Raw genomic sequence first — 26,310 nt, 5'->3', positions numbered from 1 at the left:
GTTTAGGGGTAGGGTTAGGTTTAGGGGATAGAATATAAAGTTTGTACAGTATAAAAACCATTATGTCTATGGAAAGTCCCCATAAAACATGGAAACACAACATCTGTGTGTGTGTGTGTGTGTGTGTGTTAATGTGGAGGAGAGGTGAAGGACAGAGTTGAGGGGTTAAAGAGAAGAAGAATATCTAAGAATATCTGCTCTGCATAGATGAGTGAACTGATAAGTGGAGGAGAAATGACAGACAGAGAGGGGGAGGATGAAGGTGAAATGAGGATTAATATGATCTGTTTAAAAACCAAGTATGTGCACTAACATCACATTATTCAAATATAGTTCAGTAACAGGTAACACACAGGCCAAATTCCCTTAATCATCAATCACAATGGGATAGATTAAATAATATTGTTCAGATGTGTGGCAAAAGGTTGATGAGCTTCACAAAATGGGAAGTGGCTATAAGAAAATTGCCAAAGCATTGAAAATGTCCATTTCTACCATCAGGGCAATAATGAACAAGTTGCAATCAACTAGAAATCTTAAGAATCGGCCTGGAAAAGGATGTGTGTCTATATTGACTCCATGCACAGTGAGGAGGATGGTTCAAATGACCAAAGAATCTCCAAGGATCACAGCTGGAGAATTGCAGAAATTAGTTGGGTCTTGGGGTCATAAAGTCTAAAAAACATCACCTACATCACCACAAGTTGTTTGGGAGGGTTTCAAGAAAAAAAGCCTCTACTCTCATCCAACATCAAACTAAAGCATCTTCAGTTTGTCAGACACTACTTGAACTTCAAATGAGACTGGGTTCTATGGTCAGATAAAGCAAAATAAGAGCTTTTTGACAGCAAACACCAGAGATGGGTTTGGCGCACACAGAGATGAAGTACCACCCAATGCCCACGATTAAATGTGGTGCTGGATCTTTAATGTTGTGGGGCTAATTTTCTGACAGAGGTCCTGGACATCTTGTTTGTATACATGACATATTGGACTATATCAAATACTAACAGATAAAAAATATATATAAACCTGGCTGCCTCTGCCAGAAAGCTTTATATGAGCCCTGGTTGAATCATCCAGCAGAACAATGATCCAAAACAAACATCAAAATCAACACAAAAATGGTTCACTGACCACAAAATCAAGGTTCTGTCATGGCCATCCCAGTCCACCTGACCTGAACCCCATAGAAGGTGAACTGAAGAAGAGAGTCCACCAACATGGACCTCTGAATTTGAAGGATCTGGAGAGATTCTGTTTGAGAAATTGTCTCAGATCCCTTGCCAACCTCATTAGGCATCATAGGAGAAGACTCAGAGCTGTTATCTTGGCAAAGGGAGGTTGCAAAAAGTGTTGTATAAAACGGTGCCAATAATTATGACCAATGCGTTTTGGAGAAAATGATTTATTTAAAAATGTGATATTTCCCCTCTTACATTTACATTTATGCATTTGGCAGATGCTTTTATCCAAAGCGACTTACAGTGCCCTTATTACAGGGACAATCCCCCCGGAGCAACCTGGAGTTAAGTGCCTTGCTCAAGGACACAATGGAGTTGGTTGTGGGGAACCAAAAACCTTCTGATTAACAGTTTAGTGCTTTAGCCCACTACGCCACCACCACTCCTCCACTCTTTCAATTGTTTTACTTCAATTAAATGTTCGATTTTTTTGAACTAAATATCAAAAGCATAAACAATGCAGATTTTGCAGATTTACCAAGGGTGCTGATATTTTTGGACACATCTGTAAATATTCACGCTGATGTCGTTTCTAGTCTTTAACATCAAGCTTGGTGCAAAACGTCTCAAAATGCAAAGTTTGAATATATGCATGCAGAAATGCAATTTCAAAACTTAAATTTGTGTCTTTTCCTCAGACAAAGTATGTCTATAGATCGTATGACTTCAGAAGACTTGGAATATAGTGCACAAGTTGTATTATTACCCCTTATGGTGCTTGACAGCCACTGTTCACTACATGCTTTCATAGTATGGAAAAGAGCAGCATTAAGATTTTTCAGAACATCTTTTCATCTTTTGCATTCCACATAAGAAAGAAAGTCAAACAGGTTTGGAAAGATACAAGAGTGAGTAAATAATGACAGAATTTTGTGTCTGTTGGAAAATGCAAAACTGCTAATCACCACAATTATTTTCTATTTTGTCATTTTTTAAATGCTCTGGCTGTCTTCCTCACTGCTGCCAAAACATGCCTAAATATGCCCGTGTGCCAAACCGACACATTTGTTTCCTAATCATGCTCATTTGTGAATCACAAAATCATCTGTACTCCAGTCTGTGCTCTACATTACTCTCTGAGCACTACACAAGCTGTTTGAAATTTGAACCCTTAAAAAGGGCCAAAGTTGACGATTAAAAGTTCTAGACATATCATTAGATAAATGATTAAAACACAGAACAGAGGTGATAATGATGTGTTGGAGCTCAATTCACATGGCCAGGTGGAGCCAAAAATTCATGGGCCGCAGGTTCTGCTTTTGGCTCTGGTAACGACTTAACCTCCATCAGCGAGACAGCACGGGCTGCTCAGGATTCACGGCACGACTGTAATTTGTCAGCCGGTAAGAATGTGGTAATTTTCACCTAATAGCAGCCCTCACATCCCTCACAGACAGACAGAGGGGAGAAAAATGGAGGGAAGATGTATGCGGAAGGAGACATGGGAAGTAGTATATCCTTGTTAGGTGACACACACAACGCCGGGACAAAACTTACTCCAAACACTGAAGGTGTGTTTAAAACCTACTTCTAAGTCAATGTGAAACACCATTCACAAACCATTTTACTTCCGTAATGTGATGTATTTCAGAATATTCTGTTTCAGAGTCACTGTGAGAGAAAGACATTATTAATTAAACAGTTTGTTTACTTACAGGTATTTAAAGAAGAGTTGTAGATTAAACAAGTATATGAACATCAAGTTTTTATGAACATAAATTATTATCCAACAGTTAGTTTTGGTCCTCGAATCTGATTGGCGTGATGTGTTCCAAAATTGCTGATAGCTCACACCATCAGCACTGGGACATTTTACACTTGTATTACTCTGCTTCTGTTCGTGGTATTTTAAACATGTAAGAGCAGTGTAGATGTAGCTAGAAGTGTGAATTTTTATTAATCCCTCTGACATTAAAGATTTGAGCCAGCATGTGTCAACAAATGTTTGTCTTGTGTGTGCTAAGAGTGAGTTAAGTTGATGTTAACAAACTGTGTTTTCAGTCAAGTCGGGTCATTTTTATCTGTATAGTGCTTTTCACAACACACTTTGTTTCAGAGCAGCTTTACAGGAAATCATGCATTTACAAAAAATTAAATAATTGTGTTGTTTTATTAAATATGATGGTAAAATGTGTATAGAAATTAAATAATTAAATAAGAATTGTATTTAGAACCCCTGTGAGCAAGTTGAAGGCAACGGTGGCAAGGAGCACAAAAACTCTATAAAATGTTGGATAATGGAGAAAAATAACCTTGGGATAAACCAGACTCACTGTGGGTGCCAGTTAACCTCTGGATAAAAAACATGAATATAATGCCAATATTAGTTATTTATGTGCAGAGCAAGTCATGGTTTTAAATTAAAGTAAATTAAGTAAGCGTTCAGGTCCATTGTTATCTTATTATATTTTTACTTTAAGATTAATAACTAATGTCTTTGAAGTATATCCTGGATTAACTGCAAAGCATGTCAGTGCACAAAATTCTTTGTAGTTATTTGGAATTGTCTTTCACTCCATGATCGCTCGGATTACTACAACACTATAGCTGAGAAATAAGAGTTAAACTAACAGCTTCAGCATTACTGTCGATCACAGCTGAGAATTGCGACAGACGGCGTAATCACACATGGTCAGGGCGCATACCTGACACAAGTTTCCAAGTTGGGAGAAGACACAAAATTTTAACATGGCGGAAGGGAGAGACAGCTTTGTGTGTCGGTGTCAAAATAAGGGTGCTCCAAGAAATATACAAGAATGAAACTGTCATCCACCGTGTTTTCTTTCTGATAACAAAACACTTAAACATGAGCGAAATACTTGTATTATAATTCTGATACCACTTATGGCATCATCACTTCATGATTGGATTGGATTACTACTACTACAGCTCAGGAATAGAGATAAAGGGGTAGTTCACCCAAAAATGAACTTAAGACAGACCAACATGCCACATGCCCTGATGTAGTCTATAGGCAAACCTTTCAGAATTAAATAAACAAACCATTTTATAAAGGCCTGTCTTATCAAAGAGCTAGACTTGCTTTTTTAAAGAGAGTTTGTTTCTTAAAGAGGTCAGCAGAGAGCACAAAGAAAGATATATGAGCATTATACAGCGCAAACAACTGTAAACCAGATAGAATCATAGTACACACAGATAAACACACACTCATGGTAATGAAAGCAGTTCACTTCAGGCCAGGGGATGAGGACCTTAGCTCACAATCAGCATGATGAGCGTGTATAATTATGCCAAACACCCTAACAGACAGACAGAGGGAGACGTATATATTCACTCCCACACAACCTACACAGCTCATGTTCAACACAGCTCTTCCTTTCATCTGTATCTCTGAGAAGTGAGGTTTACTCTGTTCACTCTCCACAGATTCTTATCTGCCATCACTGTCAATCAATACATCAGCTGATACCCCACAACACACATACACACAAGTAGGATGTGGTTTTGTTATGGTCTAGTCATCATCAGGGTGTGGCTTGTGTTCGGTCTGGACATGGGCTCTGTTTAGAACAGCATACTACCATAGTACTTGGAGTAAAAATGTAAAATAACCATATTTATTTCTGAGACAATAACTGGATGCCAATCACTCAATTAAACATGCAATGTAGTGAGGTCATGTGACAACAATGTAGCATAATGCTGTTTTGTAATGTTTATTATTGCAGACTGCATACTATTTCACATAATATTAAAAAAATACTAGCCAGTAAACATATACTGCGCAGTATCCAGTAAGCAGTATGCTAGTATTACATTTTAAACATAGCCATGTTCAAGGAGTGAACTGGGCATGTTTTGGATATGGCCTGAGCATATTTTTGGGTTACATGAAGAGGTAACTGGTTGTTGGACATATTTTCAGATAACATTAGTTGAGGAAACTGAAAAATATTTTATATATATATATATATATATATATATATATATATATATATATATATATATATATACACATACATACACACTCACCTAAAGGATTATTAGGAACACCATACTAATACTGTGTTTGACCCCTTTCAGCCTTCAGAACTGCCTTAATTCTACGTGGCATTGATTCAACAAGGTGCTGAAAGCATTCTTTAGAAATGTTGGCCCATATTGATAGGATAGCATCTTGCAGTTGATGGAGATTTGTGGGATGCACATCCAGGGCACGAAGCTCCCGTTCCACCACATCCCAAAGATGCTCTATTGGGTTGAGATCTGGTGACTGTGGGGGCCATTTTAGTACAGTGAACTCATTGTCGTGTTCAAGAAACCAATTTGAAATGATTCGAGCTTTGTGACATGGTGCATTATCCTGCTGGAAGTAGCCATCAGAAGATGGGTACATGGTAGCCATAAAGGGATGGACATGGTCAGAAACAATGCTCAGGTAGGCAGTGGCATTTAAACGATGCCCAATTGGCACTAAGGGGCCTAAAGTGTGCCAAGAAAACATCCCCCACACCATTACACCACCAACACCAGCCTGCACAGTGGTAACAAGGCATGATGGATCCATGTTCTCATTCTGTTTACGCCAAATTCTGACTCTACCATCTGAATGTCTCAACAGATATCGAGACTCATCAGACCAGGCAACATTTTTCCAGTCTTCAACTGTCCAATTTTGGTGAGCTCTTGCAAATTGTAGCCTCTTTTTCCTATTTGTAGTGGAGATGAGTGGTACCGGTGGGGTCTTCTGCTGTTGTAGCCCATCCGCCTCAAGGTTGTGCGTGTTGTGGCTTCACAAATGCTTTGCTGCATACCTCGGTTGTAACGAGTGGTTATTTCAGGCAAAGTTGCTCTTCTATCAGCTTGAATCAGTCGGCCCATTCTCCTCTGACCTCTAGCATCAACAAGGCATTTTTCGCCCACAGGACTGCCGCATACTGGATGTTTTTCCCTTTTCACACCATTCTTTGTAAACCCTAGAAATGGCTGTGCGTGAAAATCCCAGTAATTGAGCAGATTGTGAAATACTCAGACCGGCCCGTCTGGCACCAACAACCATGCCACGCTCAAAATTGCTTAAATCACCTTTCTTTCCCATTCTGACATTCAGTTTGGATTTCAGGAGATTGTCTTGACCAGGACCACACCCCTAAATGCACTGAAGCAACTGCCATGTGATTGGGTGATTAGATAATTGCATTACCAGTAAAAACTCAAACAAAAAGAAATAAAAACCTGAATAAACTACAAAAACATGAGTATAAAAACCATGAAACAAATGGAACTGATGAAAACTCACCCAAATTGTCACAGGTAGTGACGGGCTCTTTCGAAACACAGCTTCATGAAGCTTCTAAACACTTACAGACCATTTGTTTTGAACCAGTGCTTCAGTTTCAGCGTATCAAGCCGGCCAAGTCATGTGATTTCAGCAACCAGGGCTTCATTATGTCATGCTGTTTCAGTACATTTTAAATGTTTTGCGGTTGGATGCTAGGGGGCATTGATCCCACAATGAAACCCTGAATCAGTTTCAAATACAGGCTGTAAATTATCTCGAGTCAGTTTAGCAAAAATTGTACTTGATGACGCCTACACAATTTCGTGCTGTTTTATATGCTGCATAGCAAGTGGTTAATGCATTCAGTTAAATTGAATCAAAGTTTCGTAAAGCTTTGTTTCTCCCATCACTAATCACAGGTGTATAATCCATATTCAAACACTAATAGATCGCAACAGTGCCCACCCACTTTTTTAGCCATCTGGGTTCCGAAAGTATTTTTTCCATTCAGTTTTTCCATATTCTTTCATAAAATCCTTTATAAAAGGGCTGTAAGCAATGAACCAAACCAACCAGCTCCGAGGCGAATCACAACATTACAAACATTGATTTTAAAAAACAAAGTACTTGAAAATCAGACAAAAAGACAAAGGTACAAGACTTCGTCCATCTTTTATGAGGGCACAAACTACATTCCCATGAAGCACTGCAAATTACGAAATATATAAAACTGTTAATTTTAGGTTGTCAATTATAAGTACTGTATATAAACAATCTATTTTAAGGTTATTGCAAAATATTCAGACATATACAATATATGTAGTTTGAGGGTGCAGGGAGACCGACTCGACTGCATCATTCAAATGCAGTAGTTCACCAGGAAATTTTAAACAACATTTGTAAACAATGAAGTTGAAATAACACTGACTATGGCTTCAAATAAGGCATATACCAACGATGAACAACAGAGCTATCTATTTTTCAAAAAGCCCTTAAACTTTTTGTGCTTACATAGATGCTGATCAAATCATAATAATGTGATTTGTCTCTACTCTTATAAATTGAGGTAATTGGCTCCAGATGTCAGGAAAACAGTCTCACACATTATCACTCATAAGCTGCCACATACATACAACTATCCGAATTCTGTCTAAAGATTTGCTGTTTTCTGGCAGCATGTCTTTATTTAAAAGGAAAATCAAGTGTGTTTAGGACAGCTTCAAACGACAGAAGTGAGTGTTTTGAGGAGGTTGTAATGTGAAGTGACAAGGTTTTAGTGTAGTGGTTTTGATTTGTTGCTATGTTCATATTGAAGTGTGAAACCCTGTCAATCTGATCTTATTAGATTATTCCTTTCTGTTCACACAGCAGCAGAATTCAGTTGTCAGTCACATTTTTAGACTTTCTGGTGTTATGGAAGTCACTACCACTATGGCATAGCTATGGCATATGGCTTAGAGGCAGAGATATCCTGATATTAAAAAAGAGACTTGCATTTAGGTTCCTTGTCACATTTGGCTTGCTTACTGGGGGCCTACTTTTAAAGGCATGATTTTCATGATGTTCTTCAATGAAATTGCTTAAAGGGATTGTTCACAAGAAAAGGAAAATGCTCTCATTATTTACTCACCCTCATGCCATCCCACATATGTATGACTTTCTTCTGATGAACACAGATATTTTTAGAAGAATATCTCAGCTCTGTAGGTCCATATATTGCAAGTGAATGGTGACCAGAACTTTGAAGCTTCAAAAAAAACATATAAAGGCAGCATAAAAGTAATCCTTCCATAAACGTTGTGCTTTTTTACTATAAATATCCACTTTATCTTCCACATACAGGCAGGAAGGAGAATATAGAGTAAAAAATGACTTAAATATTGATCTGTTTCTTACCCACACCTATCATATCACTTCAGAAGGTATATATTTAACCACTGGAGATTTACTGATTTCTTTTATGCTGCCTTTATGTCCTTTTTGGAGCTTCAAAATTTTGGTCACCAGTCACTTGCATTGTATGGATCAACAGAGCTGAAATATTCTTCTTAGAAGAAAGAAAGTCATACACATTTGGGATGGCATGAGGGTGAGTAAATGATGAGAGAATTTTCATTTTGGGGTGAACTATCCCTTTAACAAGGACTTTAAAGGGGACCTATTTTGCAAAATTCAATTTTACATGGTGTTTGTACATAAATGTGAGTCGACAGTGTGTGTACACAACCACCCTACAATGTTAAAAGTCCACCCACTCCTCTTTCTTAGATTTCTATGAATCAAAAACAGTGTCAAAATGAACAGTTTTCATTTCTGCGTCACGTTAGAGCAGGCCTCTCCCACGACTGGTGACGGACTCCACCCTATTATCACAGATCCTCCCCTGAGTGATCTACACACAGTTCGCCATTTTTTTCTACGCTGGAGCAGATTCAGTGAGAAGAATAATGTCTCACCCTTCGTAAGTATCAACCAATAAACATCGTCTTGATCTGCAGTCACACAGATCAATCACAAACACCAACTACACTGATCTAAGTAATTTGAACAATGTTTGAAGTATCTCAGTTAATGCACAAACATGTTACACATTCCAATCCAGCACAGACTCAAACAAGGTCAGAACATGATCCAGTGCTTAATTCAGAACGCTAAAAGAGAACAGAATAAAAGCACATTTACTCACCATCAGGCACGTGCACACATAGACATCAAAGGGGGCTTGAGCACAGCCCTTTTTCTTCCTCGAGAGAAAGTGCCCTTTTTGCTGGGGTGCTTTTTGAAATAAATAAATATATACATCTTTTGCGATCCGTTTTTTATTTTTTTTGCGATTACTTGGGATAAAATGTGTAATTTATTAATATCTAATGTGTATATGTTTAAATAAATAAAATGCATTAACTAATTAAAATGTGCTAATTTGCCGAAATTGAAGTGTTATGTTTTGCAATAACACCAAAAGAATTCAAACGATTTATTGCCTTGTGCAAAATAAACAAATTATTAGTGAAACTATGTCCCTCTCCTTGGTGCAGTCATTGATTCTAAATATATACTTGAAACTAGTAGCACAAAAACATTTGTTTCCTTTGCTGTTGCCTGCTTTTGTGATAAACCTAGTGAATACTAAGAAAGACCATGATCTCTGTGTGAACTGATTATTTTGTAGAAATCTGTTGAGTATGAAACAATTACGTGAGTGTGAGGGAATTAAAATAAATTGGTAAGGAAGTCAGAGTTGTGTTAATATATTTAACATTTTGTTTAAAAGAAAATTGTAATAAATAATTATGAGAAGTGCTCTTTTTTCCCACTTGAGCCCCTGCCCCCAAAATGTCTGTGCACGTCCCTGCTCACCATCATAGACATTAGACATTTACTTGCATTGTTCCAAGTCTATATAACTTCTTTTCTTCCATGGAACAAAAAAGGAAATGTTAGGCTAAATGCTAGCCTAAGGTACCATTCACTTTTATTAAAAGGAAAAAGGAAGCAATGAAAATGATGGTGATTGACACTAACATACTGCCTAACATCTCCATCTGTGTTTCACAGAAGAAAAAAAATATATGGATTCAACATAAGGGTGAGTAAATAATGAATTTTAATTTAACTCTCTATTCAAAAAGTCACTTCTTTTCAAGCTGCTGTGTTCTCCTGAAGCTCTGAACATGGTGTTGATTACCCAAGAGAATAATCAGGACTGCAAACACATGATCAGTCTAGCGAAGAGAAAGACAGTTTCCTCTCAAACGCGAGTCTTTCCTTTCACTTTCTCCGTCACATTAGCTCCCTGCAGGTTTGCATAGTTGTCGCTCTCCTGAGAGGAGCACACAGGAGCAGAACATTAGGGAGATGTATTATGCTCATTCTATGCATAATGCATCTGCCTAGGGCTTGATATAACATTTTTGGCTCACCGGCCACTGTGGCTAGTATTGTTCCAAAGCCATTAGCCACTCATTTACACTAGCCAAAATCTCCTGCACCGGAAATAATTAAAGGTAGCCGGAGACTTTATATGCAAGCATATGTTTGGACATTTTATTTGAATGAGAATTATATCAGTTTAGCAGGAAACAGGCCTAATGATTTAAGTAATCTCCTGGAATATCTGAAAGCAAACATGGCCAGTCAAAACAGGTAATGTAGTAGTTACAATCAACAAAGTTAATGTAGAAATATACAAAAGTTAATGTAGAACAATCTATGTACATTTTCTAATGGGTTGGAGAAGTTTTGTGATCTGCAGCACAATATCGAGGGAAGCCTTGTTAACTCTAGCATGGGATCAGCTCTATCCAAACTCTGGAGCGCGCATAATGGTAAAGCACGGATAATATGGGAAGCTCGGTTGATGCGCACCCTCCAGCGATACAGTAGGATAGCACTGAGCAGTTCACTCATAAGAGAGGGTCTGTTATGGCTCACGGCAAATTCACGCAAAAACCAGGCTTCATTCGCACCGTGCAAAAGATGCATCTGCGTATCAGAAGAGAAGAATATTTAGTGCTTATAAAGCACTGAACGCAATAAGTATATCATTTAATTTAATTAGCAGTGCACGCACATTCTTCAAAACGTCAACCACCAAAGTGGCTATTAAGAGTGAAGGAGTTACCCATCACTGCCAATTTCTACCCACATTTGGCATAATGTCAAGCCCTGCAACAGGCGAAGAGAACAGCACTTCGTTTCAAGCATATAAAGAGAGATTTTTTTTATATCCACATTCGATTTTGGCCACATTCATCTGCAGTATAAACGTAGCTGTTAAATGAGACAAGCTACTTTACATTTCAGTTTAAGTTTAGGCCTTATGCTCAAATGTCAGATTTTACCCTCTCAAAATCTCATAAATGAACTGAAACCGATCAGACAGAACAAGGATCTCTCGGCAGACATCCAATCAGCTTCAAGAAGCACCAGAGATTTGTTGACATTATTAGTGTTAGTTAGATTAAAAGTTCAATATAGAGAGAGACACTGGGAGAAAGAGTAAAAAAGAAGCCAGCGATAAAATAAGAAAAATAATCAGTTTCTTACCCCAGGTAGAGTCTTTTGTTCATGGAGAGCGCTTTGGGCCTTCAGCGCCGACTCTCTGGCACAGTATGTTAGAAAGGCACATCCTGAAAAATACACACACAAACATGATGGTCAGAGTTGTTTTTAAACTATTAAACTTGCTACGGCCATGAATGATACCTCAAATCAAGTGGCTTGTTGAGGAGGGGGGTTGTGTTATTACCAGTGGACAAAACGGGCAAAATAAATCTCATAGACTTACATTGAATAAGGGATCTGAGCTATATCTAGAGACCAGAATTTCATAGAAATTTGTGGGTGGGCTCCTTTGTCTTGGACCTGTAAGCAACCACCTTGCAACCACGCAGAACACCCTAGCAACCACCTTGTAACTACCCAGAACACCCTAGCAATGCCCTAGCACCACCTCTCAACCTAGCAACGACCCAGAACACCTTAGCAACAGTGCACAGACATGCACCACTCACATTTTGGTCAGAAAATCTAGTGTCCACATTTGTATTTCTTTTACCATAAAACAATTGTCATAGTTAAAACAGAAGTCTGAAACAGAAAATGTTTAAAAGACTAAAACAGCATACAGAAAGACTGACCATTATGCAAATTACAGCAATACTAAAAATCATATTAACTGGTCAAATAGTCATTTTCGAACCCCTCTACAACCAATGTGGGAACTCAAATTAATTTAAACATGTTTTGAAGCTTATGTGTTTTTTGCTTCAGGAGCTGAGGTGAGCGCTGGCAGCAGGTGACACTTTGAGAAGCAGTTTTGCTGCTGCAAGCAGAATTTCTCATCACCTTACATAAGACATGCTGGCATGCCCTCCTTTGGGACCACACACAGCACCCACCAGCCAGAACTGCAGCCAGAAAGCCAGGAGAACCCTTTACACTGGAGAAATGTACTCAACTGGTTCTGCTTCAGGACCTACATTTTACATTGGACATCAAGTGGTGACCCAACACACAATCCCATTGCTTGCTTTTGAAAAGTCTTTATAGTTTGAGTGTTTGTTTTCCAGTGAATTTCAATGGTTTAGGCCAATAATTCACCATGCAAAACACATTGTGATCTACATAAACCATGTTTCTCCATGATACAAGTGAACATGTATTTAATATAAGTCATCAAAACAAAGCTCACCACGAGCCACAGACAACCTGCACAAAGACATCATCAATCATTTGAACAACTCAACATACAGCTTATGTTAATATCTCACCACACTCACAAAAAAATTTCAAATGTCTGTGAAACTGTAACGAATGAGGCAGCGAGGAGACACCGAGGAGACACGGATCTAAATGCAGACTTTTATTAAAAAGGTAAACAGGCAAAACACAAAGGAAAAACCCTCGATGGGGAAACAAAACATAAACAAGTAAACTCAGGCAGGGGAAACATTCCAGGCTTGACAACATACAACGACAGACAAGAAGAGAACAAGAAGCAGGGCTTAAATACACAGGGAGTGATGACTAAATGGGACACAGGTGAGAACAATGAACAAAATGGCAGTGATGAAGACAGGTGGATACTGGGAAGTGTAGTTCTTTAACAAAATGGCAGTGAGACACAGGGCAGACAACAGAGGAACGTGACAGAAACATTTGAATTGGAAAAACTATTAATAATCAATGTTATCTCAAATAACTCTCAAATGTCTGAATTCCATTGCATTAGATAACCACGGAGCCCCATAGAGGAAAGGGTTCCACTCGAAGGGTTCAATCAAAAGAAAGTCTTTTTTTTTTTAAAAAGGGCCCTTTCACAAGACTTTTAGTGAATGTATATTCATACTGTAATGTTATGCTTCCTTCAGAGTGCCCTTAAATATTTTGTGTTCCCTTGCAATAAATTCTGTGTTCCTTCACAATACGTTTTGTGTTCCTTAGCATTACTTTTTGTGTTCATTCGCAATAATTTTTGTATTCCCTCACAATACATTTTGCATTCCTTTGCATTACATTATGAGTTCCCTTGCAATAAGTTTTGTGTTCCCTCGCAATACATTTAGCATTCTTTCACATTACGTTTTGTGTTCCCTTGCAATAATTTTTGCATTTCATTGCATTATGTTTTGCGTGCCCTCGCAATCATTTTGTGTTCCCTCGCAATAAGTTCTGTGTTCCCTCGCAATAAGTTCTGTGTTCCCTTCCAATAAGTTTTGAGTTCCTTCGCAATATGTTTTGCATTTCCTCTGAATAGATTTTTGTTCCCTCGCAATAAATTTAGCATTCCTTTACATTCCATTACATTTTGCATTCCCCCGCAATATGTTTTGTGTTCCCTGGCAAAAAAAATATTGTGTTTCTTCGCAATAAATTTTGCGTTCTTTCGCATTATGTTTTGCATTTTGCAAATTTACCATGGTTTTACTATAGTAACAATATTTTATTTATGATATTCATAGTGAAACCATAGTGATAATAGAGGGAAATGAAAACTATGGAAATAAAAATAATAATTTATGGTTATTAAGGTTTTAATATACAAATAACAGTTTAATACAGTATACTGTATCCATATAGTAACCATGGTTTTACTATAGATTAACCATGGTAAACCTTGTGGTTAATTTGGTTTTACTAAATACCATGGTATTTTTGTAAAAACCATAAAATTGTGATTTTATAACCATCATTTTCATTTTCCTGTATGATTACTATTGTTTTCATACAAATATCAAGGTTAAAATATGGTTATTATTGTAAAACCATGGTAAAATTATTGCGAGGGAATGCAAAACTATTTCAGAAATGTAAGCGTAGTTCTAGCAGGAAGATCTCAGGACACATCTGTCAGGCATCTCAACCAATTACAATACAGACTCCGCTTTAAAAGCCGGTCAGCTGTCTCTCAATGTTCACATGCTTTCGTGATTTTACCCCCCATCCCACCCCATCTCCACCAGTTTAGGTCCCGACCTGGGTTGGGTAAGCTCCGCTCCCCTGCTGCCATCGCCTCTGGCAGGATCTGGCAGTTCAAGCAGCATCTGATCACTGAACCATAGGATGGGGCTTATGCCAAATTATATAAGTATCTTTTCATTTCAATCAATTCCAGTCTCAAGTCTTTCTGATAGAAAAAGATTCCTGCCCTGTCCTCAAAGGGGCTCCGTAGATAACAAAATATCAAAGCAAGTAAAAAACACAAACACACTTTTTAAGCAAACATTTCAGAGAACGTTTGCTAGGTTTGAAATGATAAAAACAGATATACTGCTCAAAATAAAGGCAAAAAGATATTTCTTCTTTTCAACCATTACATGTTCATACTTAATGTGATGAACTACACCGTCTAGGTTACGTATGTAACCTCCGTTCCCTGATGGAGGGAACGAGACGTTGTGTCAAAGAAGCGACACTAGGGGTCTCTCTTGAGCGCCGATATTCACCTCTGAACTATGAAAAAAGGCCAATGAGAGTTGGCAACCAGTATTTGCATGTCCCGCCCCCGGACATACGGGTATTTAAGCGGCGCAAATACAGGAGTTCATTCAGGATTTTTCTGAGGAGCCAGAAATGGTCCAGCCACAACAGTGGCTCGGCTCAGTGACGTGGCAGAGGAGACACAACGTCTCGTTCCCTCCATCAGGGAACGGAGGTTACATACGTAACCTAGACGTTCCCCTTCTGTCGCTCTCTCCACGTTGTGTCAGAGAAGCGACACTAGGGGTCCACTTATAAAAGCGCCACGCGCTGAGCCGTGTACGTGAACTGCTGATACAGGAGCGAGCAGGTATTCTTACGTGCAGGACGACCAACTGTATCAGGCTGCACGTACCCTTCCCCAATGCCCCATTTAAGCCATCAGGATTCCTTATCGTTACCCGGAAGGGGAACAAGGTGCTGGCCGCCAACCTGGGAACGGGCCAAGCCTGGCTGGGCCTCTTTTCTCTCTATGTTTCTCGCATAGAGCAACTTAGGCCGGGGCCCTTACACGCATTGAGGGAAGGGGGTCTTAGCCCTTATTCAGGGCGGAGAAGACCCTGCAGAGGCCACGCCTACCCGAGAGGGGAGGCAAGTTTAAGTGGCAAACCCATCAGAGGCCTGACTTAGGGCTTCTGTGGAAAAGTCGGTGCGGTGGTGGATCCAGCCTATAGAGGGGGGAACATACAGCACGGCAACCGATGCAGCTGTGACTGCCTAAGGGAAGCACGGGAGTCCACTCGTCAGAGGGGACAGAACCGTGGCGTTACACACAGGGGGAGTCCGAAGGAGGCCTTACCTGTGGAGCACCTATACCAGTGCAGGGTAGCTTGCGGTACCCGCAGTGGCTTGGGTCGGCGAGTTCCTCCGCTGAACTGCGACCCACGAGGGCTAGGGAGGAATCAACCAGTGTCCCAAACCTGAGATCTCCTGGGAATGAAGGCGCACTGTTTCCCCTGGTTAGGGGGAAGGGTGCTAGATGCAAGCGATTCACCCGGTCAGATCGTGGGCGTGCCACCGAGTTCTATGGGCTCGGTACCTGAGAGAACACGGGACGATACCGACTCAACTCGGAGATTGTAGAATCTCGCGAAAGTGTTAGGTGTTGCCCAGCCCGCTGCTCTACAAATGTCTGCTAGGGCAGTGCCCCTAGCCAGTGCCCATGAGGACGCGACACTCCTGGTGGAGTGGGCTCGGACCCGCAAAGGGGGGGGCATGGCCTGGGTGTGATAAGCCAGGGAAATGGCGTCGACAACCCAGTGGGCGAGTCTCTGCTTGGAGACAGCATTCCCTTTCTGCTGTCCCCCAAAGCAGACGAAGAGCTGCTCAGAGCGTCTAGTGCTCTGTGTGCGGTCCAGGTAGATACGTAAGGCACGTACTGGACACAGCAGTGAAAGGGCTGGATCTGCCTCCTCCCGGGGCAGCGCTTGCAGGTTCACTACCTGATCCCTGAAGGGTGTGGTAGGAACCTTGGGCACATAGCCCGGTCACGGTCTTAGGATCACGAAAGTGTCTGCCGGACCGAACTCGCCAGGGAGGGGCTTTCGTGAGGAGCGTGAGGTCCGAAAGCCAAGCCCGGGTAGGCCAGTAGGGGGCTACCAGAATGACTTGCTCCTCGTCCTCCCTGACCTTGCATAGCACCTGTGCAAGAAGGCTCACTGGGGAAATGCGTGACTTGCGCAGCCCCGTGGGCCAGCTGTGTGCCAGCGCATCTGCCCCGAGGGGAGCCTCTGTCCGGGCATACCAGAGCGGGCAGTGGGAGGTTTCTTGGGAGGCAAACAGGTCTACCTGGACCTTGCCGAACCGGTCCCAAATCAGCTGGACCGACTGGGGGTGGAGTCTCCACTCTCCACCGGGCAAGCCTTGTCTTGACAGCGCGTCCGCCATCACATTGAGGTTGCCGGGGATGTGAGTGGCGCGCAGTGACTCCAGTCGCTGCTGACTCCATAGGAAGAGACGACGGGCGAGCTGTGACATGTGGAGGGAGCGTACTCCGCCTTGGCGGTTTATGTAGGCTACGACCGTGGTGCTGTCTGTCCTGACTAAGACGTGTTTGTGCCGAATTAACGGAAGAAACTTCTGCAGGGCCAGAAAAACAGCCAGCAGCTCTAGGAAGTTGATGTGCCAGCGCAGCAGGCCTCGGTTCCACCGGCCTGCAGCTGCGCGCCCGTTGCACACGGCACCCCAACCCAATTTGGAGGCATCGGTCGTGACCAGAACGCGTCGGGACACCTGCTGCAAGGGTACTCCAGCCCTTAGAAAGCAAAGGTATGTCCAGGGTTTGAAGGTCTGGCGGCAGGCAGAGGTAACTTTTACGTTGTGCGTGCCGCGGCACCATGCTCGTCTCGGGACTCGAGTCCGGAGCCAGTGCTGAAGTGGTCTCATATGCATCAACCCCAGCGGCGCGGCCACCGCGGAGGATGCCATATGCCCCAGGAGCTGTTGGAAACATTTTAGCGGGACCACGGCGCCTGGCTTGAAGGAAGCGAGGCATTTCAGCACTGACTGAGCACGCTCATTGGAGAGACATGCTGTCATTGAGACTGAGTCTAACTCCAGACCGAGAAAAGAGATGTTCTGGACTGGGGAGAGCTTGCTCTTTTCCCAGTTGACCTGAAACCCCAAACGGCTGAGGTGGCTGAGCACCTGGTCTCTGTGTGCGCATAGTAACTCTCGGGAGTGGGCCAGTATGAGCCAGTCGTCGAGGTAATTGAGTATGCGTATGCTGGTTTCTCGGAGCGGGGCAAGAGCTGCCTCTGCGACTTTCGTGAAGACGCGAGGGGACAGAGACAGGCCGAAGGGGAGGACTTTGTACTGATATGCCTGGCCGTCGAACGCGAACCTTAGGAAGGGGCGGTGTCGAGGGCGAATTGAGACATGGAAGTACACGTCCTTCAGGTCTACCGCTGCGAACCAATCTAGATGCCGGACGCCAGATAGAATTTGTTTCTGGGTGAGCATTTTGAACGGGAGTTTGGACAAGGTCCGATTGAAAACTCGCAGGTCCAAGATCGGTCGTAAGCCACAGCCTTTCTTGGGTACAACAAAGTAAGGGCTGTAGAAACCCTTCTTCGTTTCGGTTGGAGGGACAGGCTCTATCGCGTCCTTTAATAGAAGGGAGGCGATTTCTTCGCACAGGGAATGGGCATGTTGGCCGTGTACTGCGGAAAAATGTACGCCCACGAAGGGGGGCAGAGACCTGGCAAACTGAATTGTGTAATCGAGTCAAATGGTCCGGTGCAGCCAGCGTGACGGGTTGGGCAGTGAAAGCCACGCCTCTAAACTCCGTGCTAGGGGCACCAAGGGGACGGGTTTTTTGGACGTACCCGGCGGGGCTTTGCAGCGGTGCGGAACAGGTAACGTGGAGAACTGCTGGGCAAATTCCTCGACGGTGTCACCGAGGAGGCCGAACTGGGAGACAGGGCGTTGAGGAAGCGAGTCTTGTTGGCTTCACACATCTCGACCATGTTCAGCCACAGTTGACATTCCTGGACCACTAGCGTGGCCATCGTCTGCCCGAGCGCTTGCGCTGTGACCTTCGTCGCTCTCAGGGCGAGGTCGGTTGCTGAGCGCAGTTCCTGCAGCGTGTCGGGATCAGGGCCACCCCCGTGCATGTTGCGAAGTGCCTTGGCTTGGTGGACCTGCAGGAGAGCCATGGCATGCAGGGCGGAAGCAGCGCGTCCGGTGGCGCTGTAGGCCTTCGCTGTCAGCGAGGAGGTTGCTCTACAGGTCCGGGAAGGGAGTACGGGGCGACCTCGCCAGGTGGTAGGGGTACCGGGGCATAGCTGGATCGCAACCGCCCTATCCACCTGGGGAATCGCCGCTACCCGTGGCGCGCTCCGCCATCGAGGGTGGCGAGGGCGGACGAGCCTGTGGAACGGAACCGGGGGGGGCGAGGCTGTGAGCGGCGCGCAGACCCCAGGAACCAGTCATCCAGCCGTGATGGCTGTGGGGAGGACGGAGGGTTCCAATCCAAGCCCACGCTGTTGGCTGCCCGGGAAAGCATGTCGGACATCTGTGCGTCAGCCTCAGCCTGGGCGTGCAAGCCCGGCGGCAGCCCAGGGAGTCCTCTGCATCAGATGCCGCCCTCCGATGTCGCGGCGAGCTCATCGGCTTCCATCGCAAGAGGGTCGGCTGACTGGCTGTGAGGCGAGTCGCCGCCGCCTCGAGCAAGGACAGGAATCAACGAGCGTGCTGGGGCACGGGTGGTCCGAGGGGGCGTACCCGGCGGAGCTGCACCCGCTGCCATCCCCAAATCATCTCCATCGCCAGCCACATTGTCCTCAATCCCGTGGGAAGAAGGAGCAATACGGGGGGCGGCTGGAGAGGCTTGCTCACGGTTGTAAGCAAGCCGCGACCGCAAAGTTGTCATGGTCATGTTCTCGCAGTGAGAACATGAACCATCCACAAATGCAGCCTCGGTGTGATCGCTACCCAGACACACGAGACAGCGCCTATGGCCGTCGGAAGCGGAGAGCACTCCACCGCATCCAGAAACAACACAGGGGCGGAAGGGCATCTTTATAAAGACACGTCCTTAAAAGGACGTTCAACGCCGCTGTGTTTTGCTCTTTTAGAGGAAATTACTCTTTTAAATAAAATCACTCTTTTAGGGAAAAAACTCGTGAGATTTTTTAAATCTGCACTGTCGATGCGCCCAGGGGCAGGAATGCACAGCCGTGCAAACAGGAGAAAGCCGCTGTTGTGCGCCGTGGAATCCAACAGTTTATGCAGCAGAGGGATGACAGGAACTCGGTGTGTGTAGTATGCAGCAGTTGCAGACACGACCATCGGCTCCGAAGAAATTTTCGGAATGAACTCCCGTATTTGCGCCGCTTAAATACCCGTATGTCCGGGGGCGGGACATGCAAATACTGGTTGCCAACTCTCATTGGCCTTTTTTCATAGTTCAGAGGTGAATATCGGCGCTCAAGAGAGACCCCTAGTGTCGCTTCTCTGACACAACGTGGAGAGAGCGACAGAAGGGGAACTGTGGTTACTCTGCTAGGACACCAGTGTGAACTTGAGGGGAACTGACTTCATACTGTATATTGACTAAAAATCCCCTTGGCACCAGTTGATTTATATTCCTTGCAAAAATGGCTCTCAAAAGTGAATTTAGTTCTGAGAAAAGCTCTAGCAGCATTTGTTTGCAGATAACACTTGCTTTGATTTATAATTTTTTATTATCTAATTAGCAATGACACATTTATAAGTGTGACTTAAGTGAACAAGTCCTTTTGAGGTCACCATATACTAAACTGCTGTTGCATAAAAGTGAATGATAAAATTAAATATCATAGCATCTCATATATCTAGCATGGACAGAGGCGTCAGATGGCAGCCATGGCTAAAGTATGATAGATCGCCCCTTTCAGCCTGTTGATTTGCCTCCCACTGGGAGCACAGTGCCTTCACTGGCACATGGGCCATTGCTGTGAAAGGTGTGAGATGCACGGATGCCAACGGCCGGTTGCCCCAAACAACCACAAGTACAAATCTACCTGCTGATTTCCTTTTATTAAATGTGAAAGAAAGCTTTTATTTCCATTTTCTCCATAGACATTAACAGTAAAAGCTAAACTACATACAGTATTTCCTGAACTATTGATATAGTATTTTACAAAGAATCAATAATTAAAATCTTGATATTTTCAGAGGGTCGAGGAAACTAAAGAGATCCTTGTGTTATGTATGAGAACCTACATCAGCACACTCTGTAGGAAGCACATGATTTCCTTTGTGACTCTCACATCACACGTCCACAGGCCAATTAATATAATCTTACAGCTGTAATGATACAGGTCTGATCCACTGGGAACCATCAACACAAAAACTGCACACTGTGATTACACTGAGAGAGAGACGTAAAGAGTTTATGAAAGTCTGTGGAAATATTTTGCATTTGTACTAGCCAATATAATATATATAATGTTAATGCTTGGAACTGCACTAATAGACAAACAACACACAACAAAGCCAAATTACACAACACAATGTCTCTCAATAATAACCCGAGGTGATCTAAATCATACAGAACAGGTATGTGTTCATTAATATCTTAATGTTAGTCATTCAAAACAAGCATAACAGCATATATTATGCAATGGCATTCATAACTTTGGATCATTTGCGGGGTTATTATTATTATTAATATTATGTGTGCAGACAAGCACATCAGACAGTTAATTCTTTTTCAATTACTTCTCAAAGTTTTCAATTAGTCCAGAGGAATAATTACTCTATGCAAGGACTCAAGGACAAAAGACTCCCTTAACATTAATGAACTGAAAAGAAGTTTAAGATATTGCCTTTAGCAGAATATGACTTTTTATTTTTCAGAATATGATTATAGCACAAGTGATTTGAGAAGAGAGAACTAAAGTGAAGCAATAAGAAAGTTCTGCAGCTACAGAAATCACACAGAAAAAACTCACATCCATAGATAAAATAGACCTGCAACACTGGAACTAAAGGGATGTCACCGAAATTTCAGCATAAGGCTTTGGAGAAAAGCGGGAATAAATGACATGAAACCAGATACGAGTATTCCTTCCCACATCCTGTATACTCTTGTGTACAATATATGAAGTTATGCATTATAAAATGTATTATTGGTGTTTGATTTTTGGGTTTATGTCAACACTGATGCTGTGATCCACAAACACACTCATGCTACACATTTCTACCTGACCCTTAAACAAAAACTGTGATTGGAGTAACCTAATATAACCAGGTTGATTCAGTAATAGTATTTTTTTTTTAATTAAATAAAACCTGTTAATTAAGATGTTACCACAATATGCATATTCATTTAGGAGACCTAACCTTCTTCTAATCAAGACCAGTTGTGTGTGTGTGTGTGTGTGTGTGTGTGTGTGTGTGTGTGTGTGTGTGTGTGTGTGTGTGTGTGTGTGTGTGTGTGTGTGTGTGTGTGTGTGTGTGTGTGTGTAAAAAACAAGTGGCATCATGTAAACAAATGGGCATTTAAAGGGTTAAAATCCTATAAATGAATGAATATGTGTCAGTTATGATCAGGACTGATGTTGGTTAAAGTCAGTGAAAATGGAAAAAAAAAATATTAGTATATAATATATTTTAAGCCATTTTTGTTTTTTTATTAAATCTGACACTGCACAAAATATCAATCAAAATAATTGTTGCTAATCATTGACATATCCCAGAGTATGACAAAGGGTTAAAATGACTTTAGACACCAAAATAAGGTTATTTATTTTACAGAGCTTAAAGAGTTATATCTGCTTGATATTAACCTTAAGGTATAATTGATTCAGTTATATTAAATAATATTTGATTGGAATAAAACCGGTTAATTTAGATTTAGACCACATGAAGCACATATATTTGGTTACCTGACAAAACATTTTAGAATTGACTGGTTGTAGAATCTTATCCAATAACAGAGAAAAGATCTTTGAAGCCCTAGTTAACCTAAAACACCTACATTTTATATTATTTAACATCATTGAATCAACCTGAAGACATTACACCAACAAAACTCATTAGTTAGATCAAGTAGAATTAGCCACAATTGCAGGTTACAACTTTTTACAGTGTAGCTACGTAGATAGTTTTCTAAAGATCCAATAAAAATCAAAAGGGTGCTGTGACATCAAGCAGAAAAAAACCTTTTTGGTAGTTTTATTTTTGAGTGTAAGACGACGCTGATGCTGGAGGTTTTGGATGCTGGAAGAGGACGGATTGTAAAGCAGCATGTGTACACATGTGTTGATCACACGCGCGCGCTCAAACTCGAAAAGCTCCAGGAATCATATCAACTGCACCATATGGAGAGGGGAAATCACAAGAACTTAAAAGTCCACCCGCACACCGACCTTTATGCATCCCGGTGAATCGGTCTTTGAGCACCGTGAGCTCGTAGATCTGTCCGAATTCCTCGAAGAGCGGCTTGAGGTCTTTCTCCTCCAGGTTGCGCGGGATCTGACCGATGAACAGCTTGATGGCGTCATGATCTTTCATGGGGATCACGCAACTGAGTCCGTTCATTCTGCCGGAGCTGTTCGCGGTGCTGAAGCCATTCTGCGCTGTGATCGTGGCCATCTTTCTCCCTCCCGCGCTCTCTGAGTCTCGCGCTCTCTATCATCCACTCCTCTATCTCTCTGTCTCTCTCTCTCTCTCTCTCTCTCTCTCTCTCTCTCTCTCTCCGCCCTCAGGCTCTCTGTCACTCTCACTTTTTCAGTTTCACTCGTGATTTATCCTCAGGAATCTTTCACTTCTCATTCCCCTCTCCATCTGTCTCACTCTCCGTGTGTCAGCTGCCACTATGACTCGTGACGTCAACGCGCGGCTCTTGACAAGATCCGTGACTCATTTGCATAATAAGCCCGGTCTGGCCAATCATGGGGCGACATAGCGAAGAGAGCCCCGTGGAGAGCGGAGCAAGAATCTAAACATTTGTACGGCGGGCGAAGCGGCGTGAGGTTCCAAACGTACACAAATATCTCAAAACACGTATTTTAATTTATTTAAGTAGCTGCATGTTTGAAATGATCGGTGTATTAGACCAAGTTTTATGGAACGTGAATGAATAATAAAAAAATATATAGCTTTGTATTATTTAAAATTTGTACATTCGATCATTTAAAAAATATTTTTATCAAACCACATTTCAGTTTTAAAACAATAACAAAACTGTGATCGCATCTACATGGCCCAATTCTGACATTATGTTAGAGGAAACGAACAGCTTGTTGCTGCTGTCCATGGTGCTGAAATATCTTGAGTTGTTCATTATCTGCTGTTCAAAGATTTTTCTAGTACTTCTTCAGGCTCACAGATAAATTGCACACGAGAGACCGGGGCTAGTTATCACACTTGTTACTCCAGTGAATAGTTTTAAGGGTAGGTTATTTTTCTTCTATATGGACACAAACCTTAAAGCCTTGGTTACAAAGAAGCTGTTGTGTATTTGCCAAGTAAAATAATAGCCTAGCCTAATAATAATAACAATAATAATAAAAGTCTTAAAACTAGTTGACCTTTTGTGACAACTAACCCTGTCTCCCCTATGTACACATTGCTTCGCTTACAAAATAATTGATGGTATCAGATGGTTACTCTGACTTATACAATGGTACCGATGGATAACCATATTCATATTTATACTGTATATTATACACATATTTATATTTATACATGTCTAGAAATATCCTTATTTAAACACATAGTTACTTTAGGTTTATGTAAATATGCTTAAATTTGCCAAATATAAAATTAGATAAATTAATGCAAAAGCAAATGTAGTTGATGCCATTTACCATTTATTTCATTGTTTAAAACATATTAAATTGAGATGTTTACGAAGTGCATTCTCATCATTAAGTGTAATGAAATACTTCACATTTATTCTGAATTCATAATAGTATGTAAAGTTAACTCAATTCAGTTTGATGGAAATTTGTCATGCAACTGACATGCATAAAATAAAATATATTGTGTGTGTGTGTGTGTGTGTGTGTGTGTGTGTGTGTGTGTGTGTGTGTGTGTGTGTGTGTGTGTGTGTGTGTGTGTGTGTGTGTGTGTGTATTACTGCCTGAGAGAACCAGAAAGGGTCTTGTGCTCATTTTCAGTGTCTGACACTTGTGTGCTTGCTGTTCAACAGATTACTTTTTTTTTTTTTTTTTTTTTGTAGACATTCGTTTGATGATGGTTATTAAAATTATGTTTTCCTACAGTAGGCTATTACTTCAGGGAGTGAAAACCCACATTCAGCGGCTGCACAAGCTTCCTGCTGACATTTTGCACGTAATTTCAAACGGATCCTGCCGCGTTTTATACGATCTGAGCCGGTGTGGAAACATAACGAGCTCTTTTGTCAATAGCATCACAGAGACATTCATTTGCATAAAGGCTCCGCTAACTTTGCAGCACAGCTGTGATAATAACATCCCGAACAAAGGTACTGAATGCTGGATATTATTGTGCCGTGCCTGCATGGCTAGTGAGGACAGCAAAGACTGTGAGACGCATTTCGGGATTTTTTGAGACACGCGGATGTTATGCACACCTGAGATATAGCAGCTGGAGGCAAAACCCTGAGAGAGACATCCTGAAGAGACAGACAGACAGATAGATAGACAGATCAGATAGATAGACAGATAGATAGATAGACAGATAGATAGACAGACAGACAGACAGATCTTGTCAAATGATATTCACTGTAATGCATTTAGAACACACAAAATACATGAGACTAATCGATCATTTTAACCAAACACAAATACACTCACAAATCAATTAATAGCCAGAACTATTTAGAATTAAAACAATGTCACTTTAAAATGAATCATTTTGAGTTTCAGCACTTGTATAAAAAATTATACATTTCATAAAATAAAACAACTTTTAATAAGTCATTACATTTTAATTAAAAAAGTAGTATGCAAAATGTCAGTGAAGGGTTCTCTTTTCAGTGAAATTGCAAACACACACACACAATCCTGGAGGAGACTTGCAGTCTCTCTGACTTGATCATGTACGTTCATTTTTTTTTCTCCTGTAAATCTTCTGCACATCCACCCGGTGCTCAATTCTGCGTCTGCTCGTTCTAATTCTGAACGTCTATGACATCACATAATGCAGGACTTCATCTGATTAAAGCAGCATTCAGCCTGTTTAGACTCTGTACGACCCTTATTGCTTCCAGCTGGACTGCAGACACAGAAAAATACATGAAAGACAAACACATGAGAGATCACAGACAGCCGTGACTCATGCAGTTAGCAGAAACTAATGAATCCCAGAATCCTCTCTGGTTGCCACCCCCTGATCCTCTGAAGCTGACCAACACATATCCCAGCATTCATGTTCTTTATAGAGAAAAGAAAATGTGCAGCCAATTATGAGTTAGAAAAAAGTTAGAAAGCTGCAAAGTAATGTGTTTGGTGAAAAGGAAAATAATACAGCTGTTTTTTCAGCCAAGTTAAGGTTATTACTTGATGCAAGTCAATGTGGTCAACAGTATGATAATTTAATTACCATACAAGCATAATGAAGAAGAAAAAAAACATTTAATGGGCAAAGATATTTCAACACATTCAAACACAAACCGGATAACTCTGGTGTCAGAATTTAAGTTCACTCTCAGCATGGTCCCATCACACACCTAACGGAGGGATTTCGGTTAGCCTATAGGCAGCTTGTTAGACATCTCTCATTTTTATATTTTTGCTTTAGGTGCTGCAGAATGTGAACATTGTGCCATTTGCAGTGATTTTCAGATGACTCAGAAACACTCGGACACACACAAGCTGTTCAGTTCCACAAACCATCACTTTAAAAGATTCAACAACTCTTTTC

General features: G+C 41.7%; 1 protein-coding gene across 1 annotated transcript in view; it reads right to left on the bottom strand.

The window, feature by feature from the left end:
- The window catches only part of LOC127661572 (CUGBP Elav-like family member 4), a 151,423-nt gene extending 128,170 nt beyond the window's left edge, over window positions 1–23,253 (bottom strand). The window contains exons 1-2 of the mRNA XM_052152335.1: window positions 22,827–23,253; window positions 11,536–11,618 (exon numbers count right to left, since the gene is read on the bottom strand). Of these exons, the coding sequence (XP_052008295.1) occupies window positions 11,536–11,618; window positions 22,827–23,052 (309 nt within the window). The 5' untranslated portion in view covers window positions 23,053–23,253. The remainder of the gene's footprint in view (window positions 1–11,535; window positions 11,619–22,826) is intronic.
- Window positions 23,254–26,310: the final 3,057 nt, after the last annotated feature.

Source organism: Xyrauchen texanus, chromosome 21 (assembly GCF_025860055.1).
Source record: "Xyrauchen texanus isolate HMW12.3.18 chromosome 21, RBS_HiC_50CHRs, whole genome shotgun sequence".
In the NCBI taxonomy this organism is placed as follows: Eukaryota; Metazoa; Chordata; class Actinopteri; order Cypriniformes; family Catostomidae; genus Xyrauchen; species Xyrauchen texanus.
The sequence above is the reverse complement of the archived record's forward strand: the minus strand, read 5'-3'. Positions and strand labels throughout refer to the sequence as shown.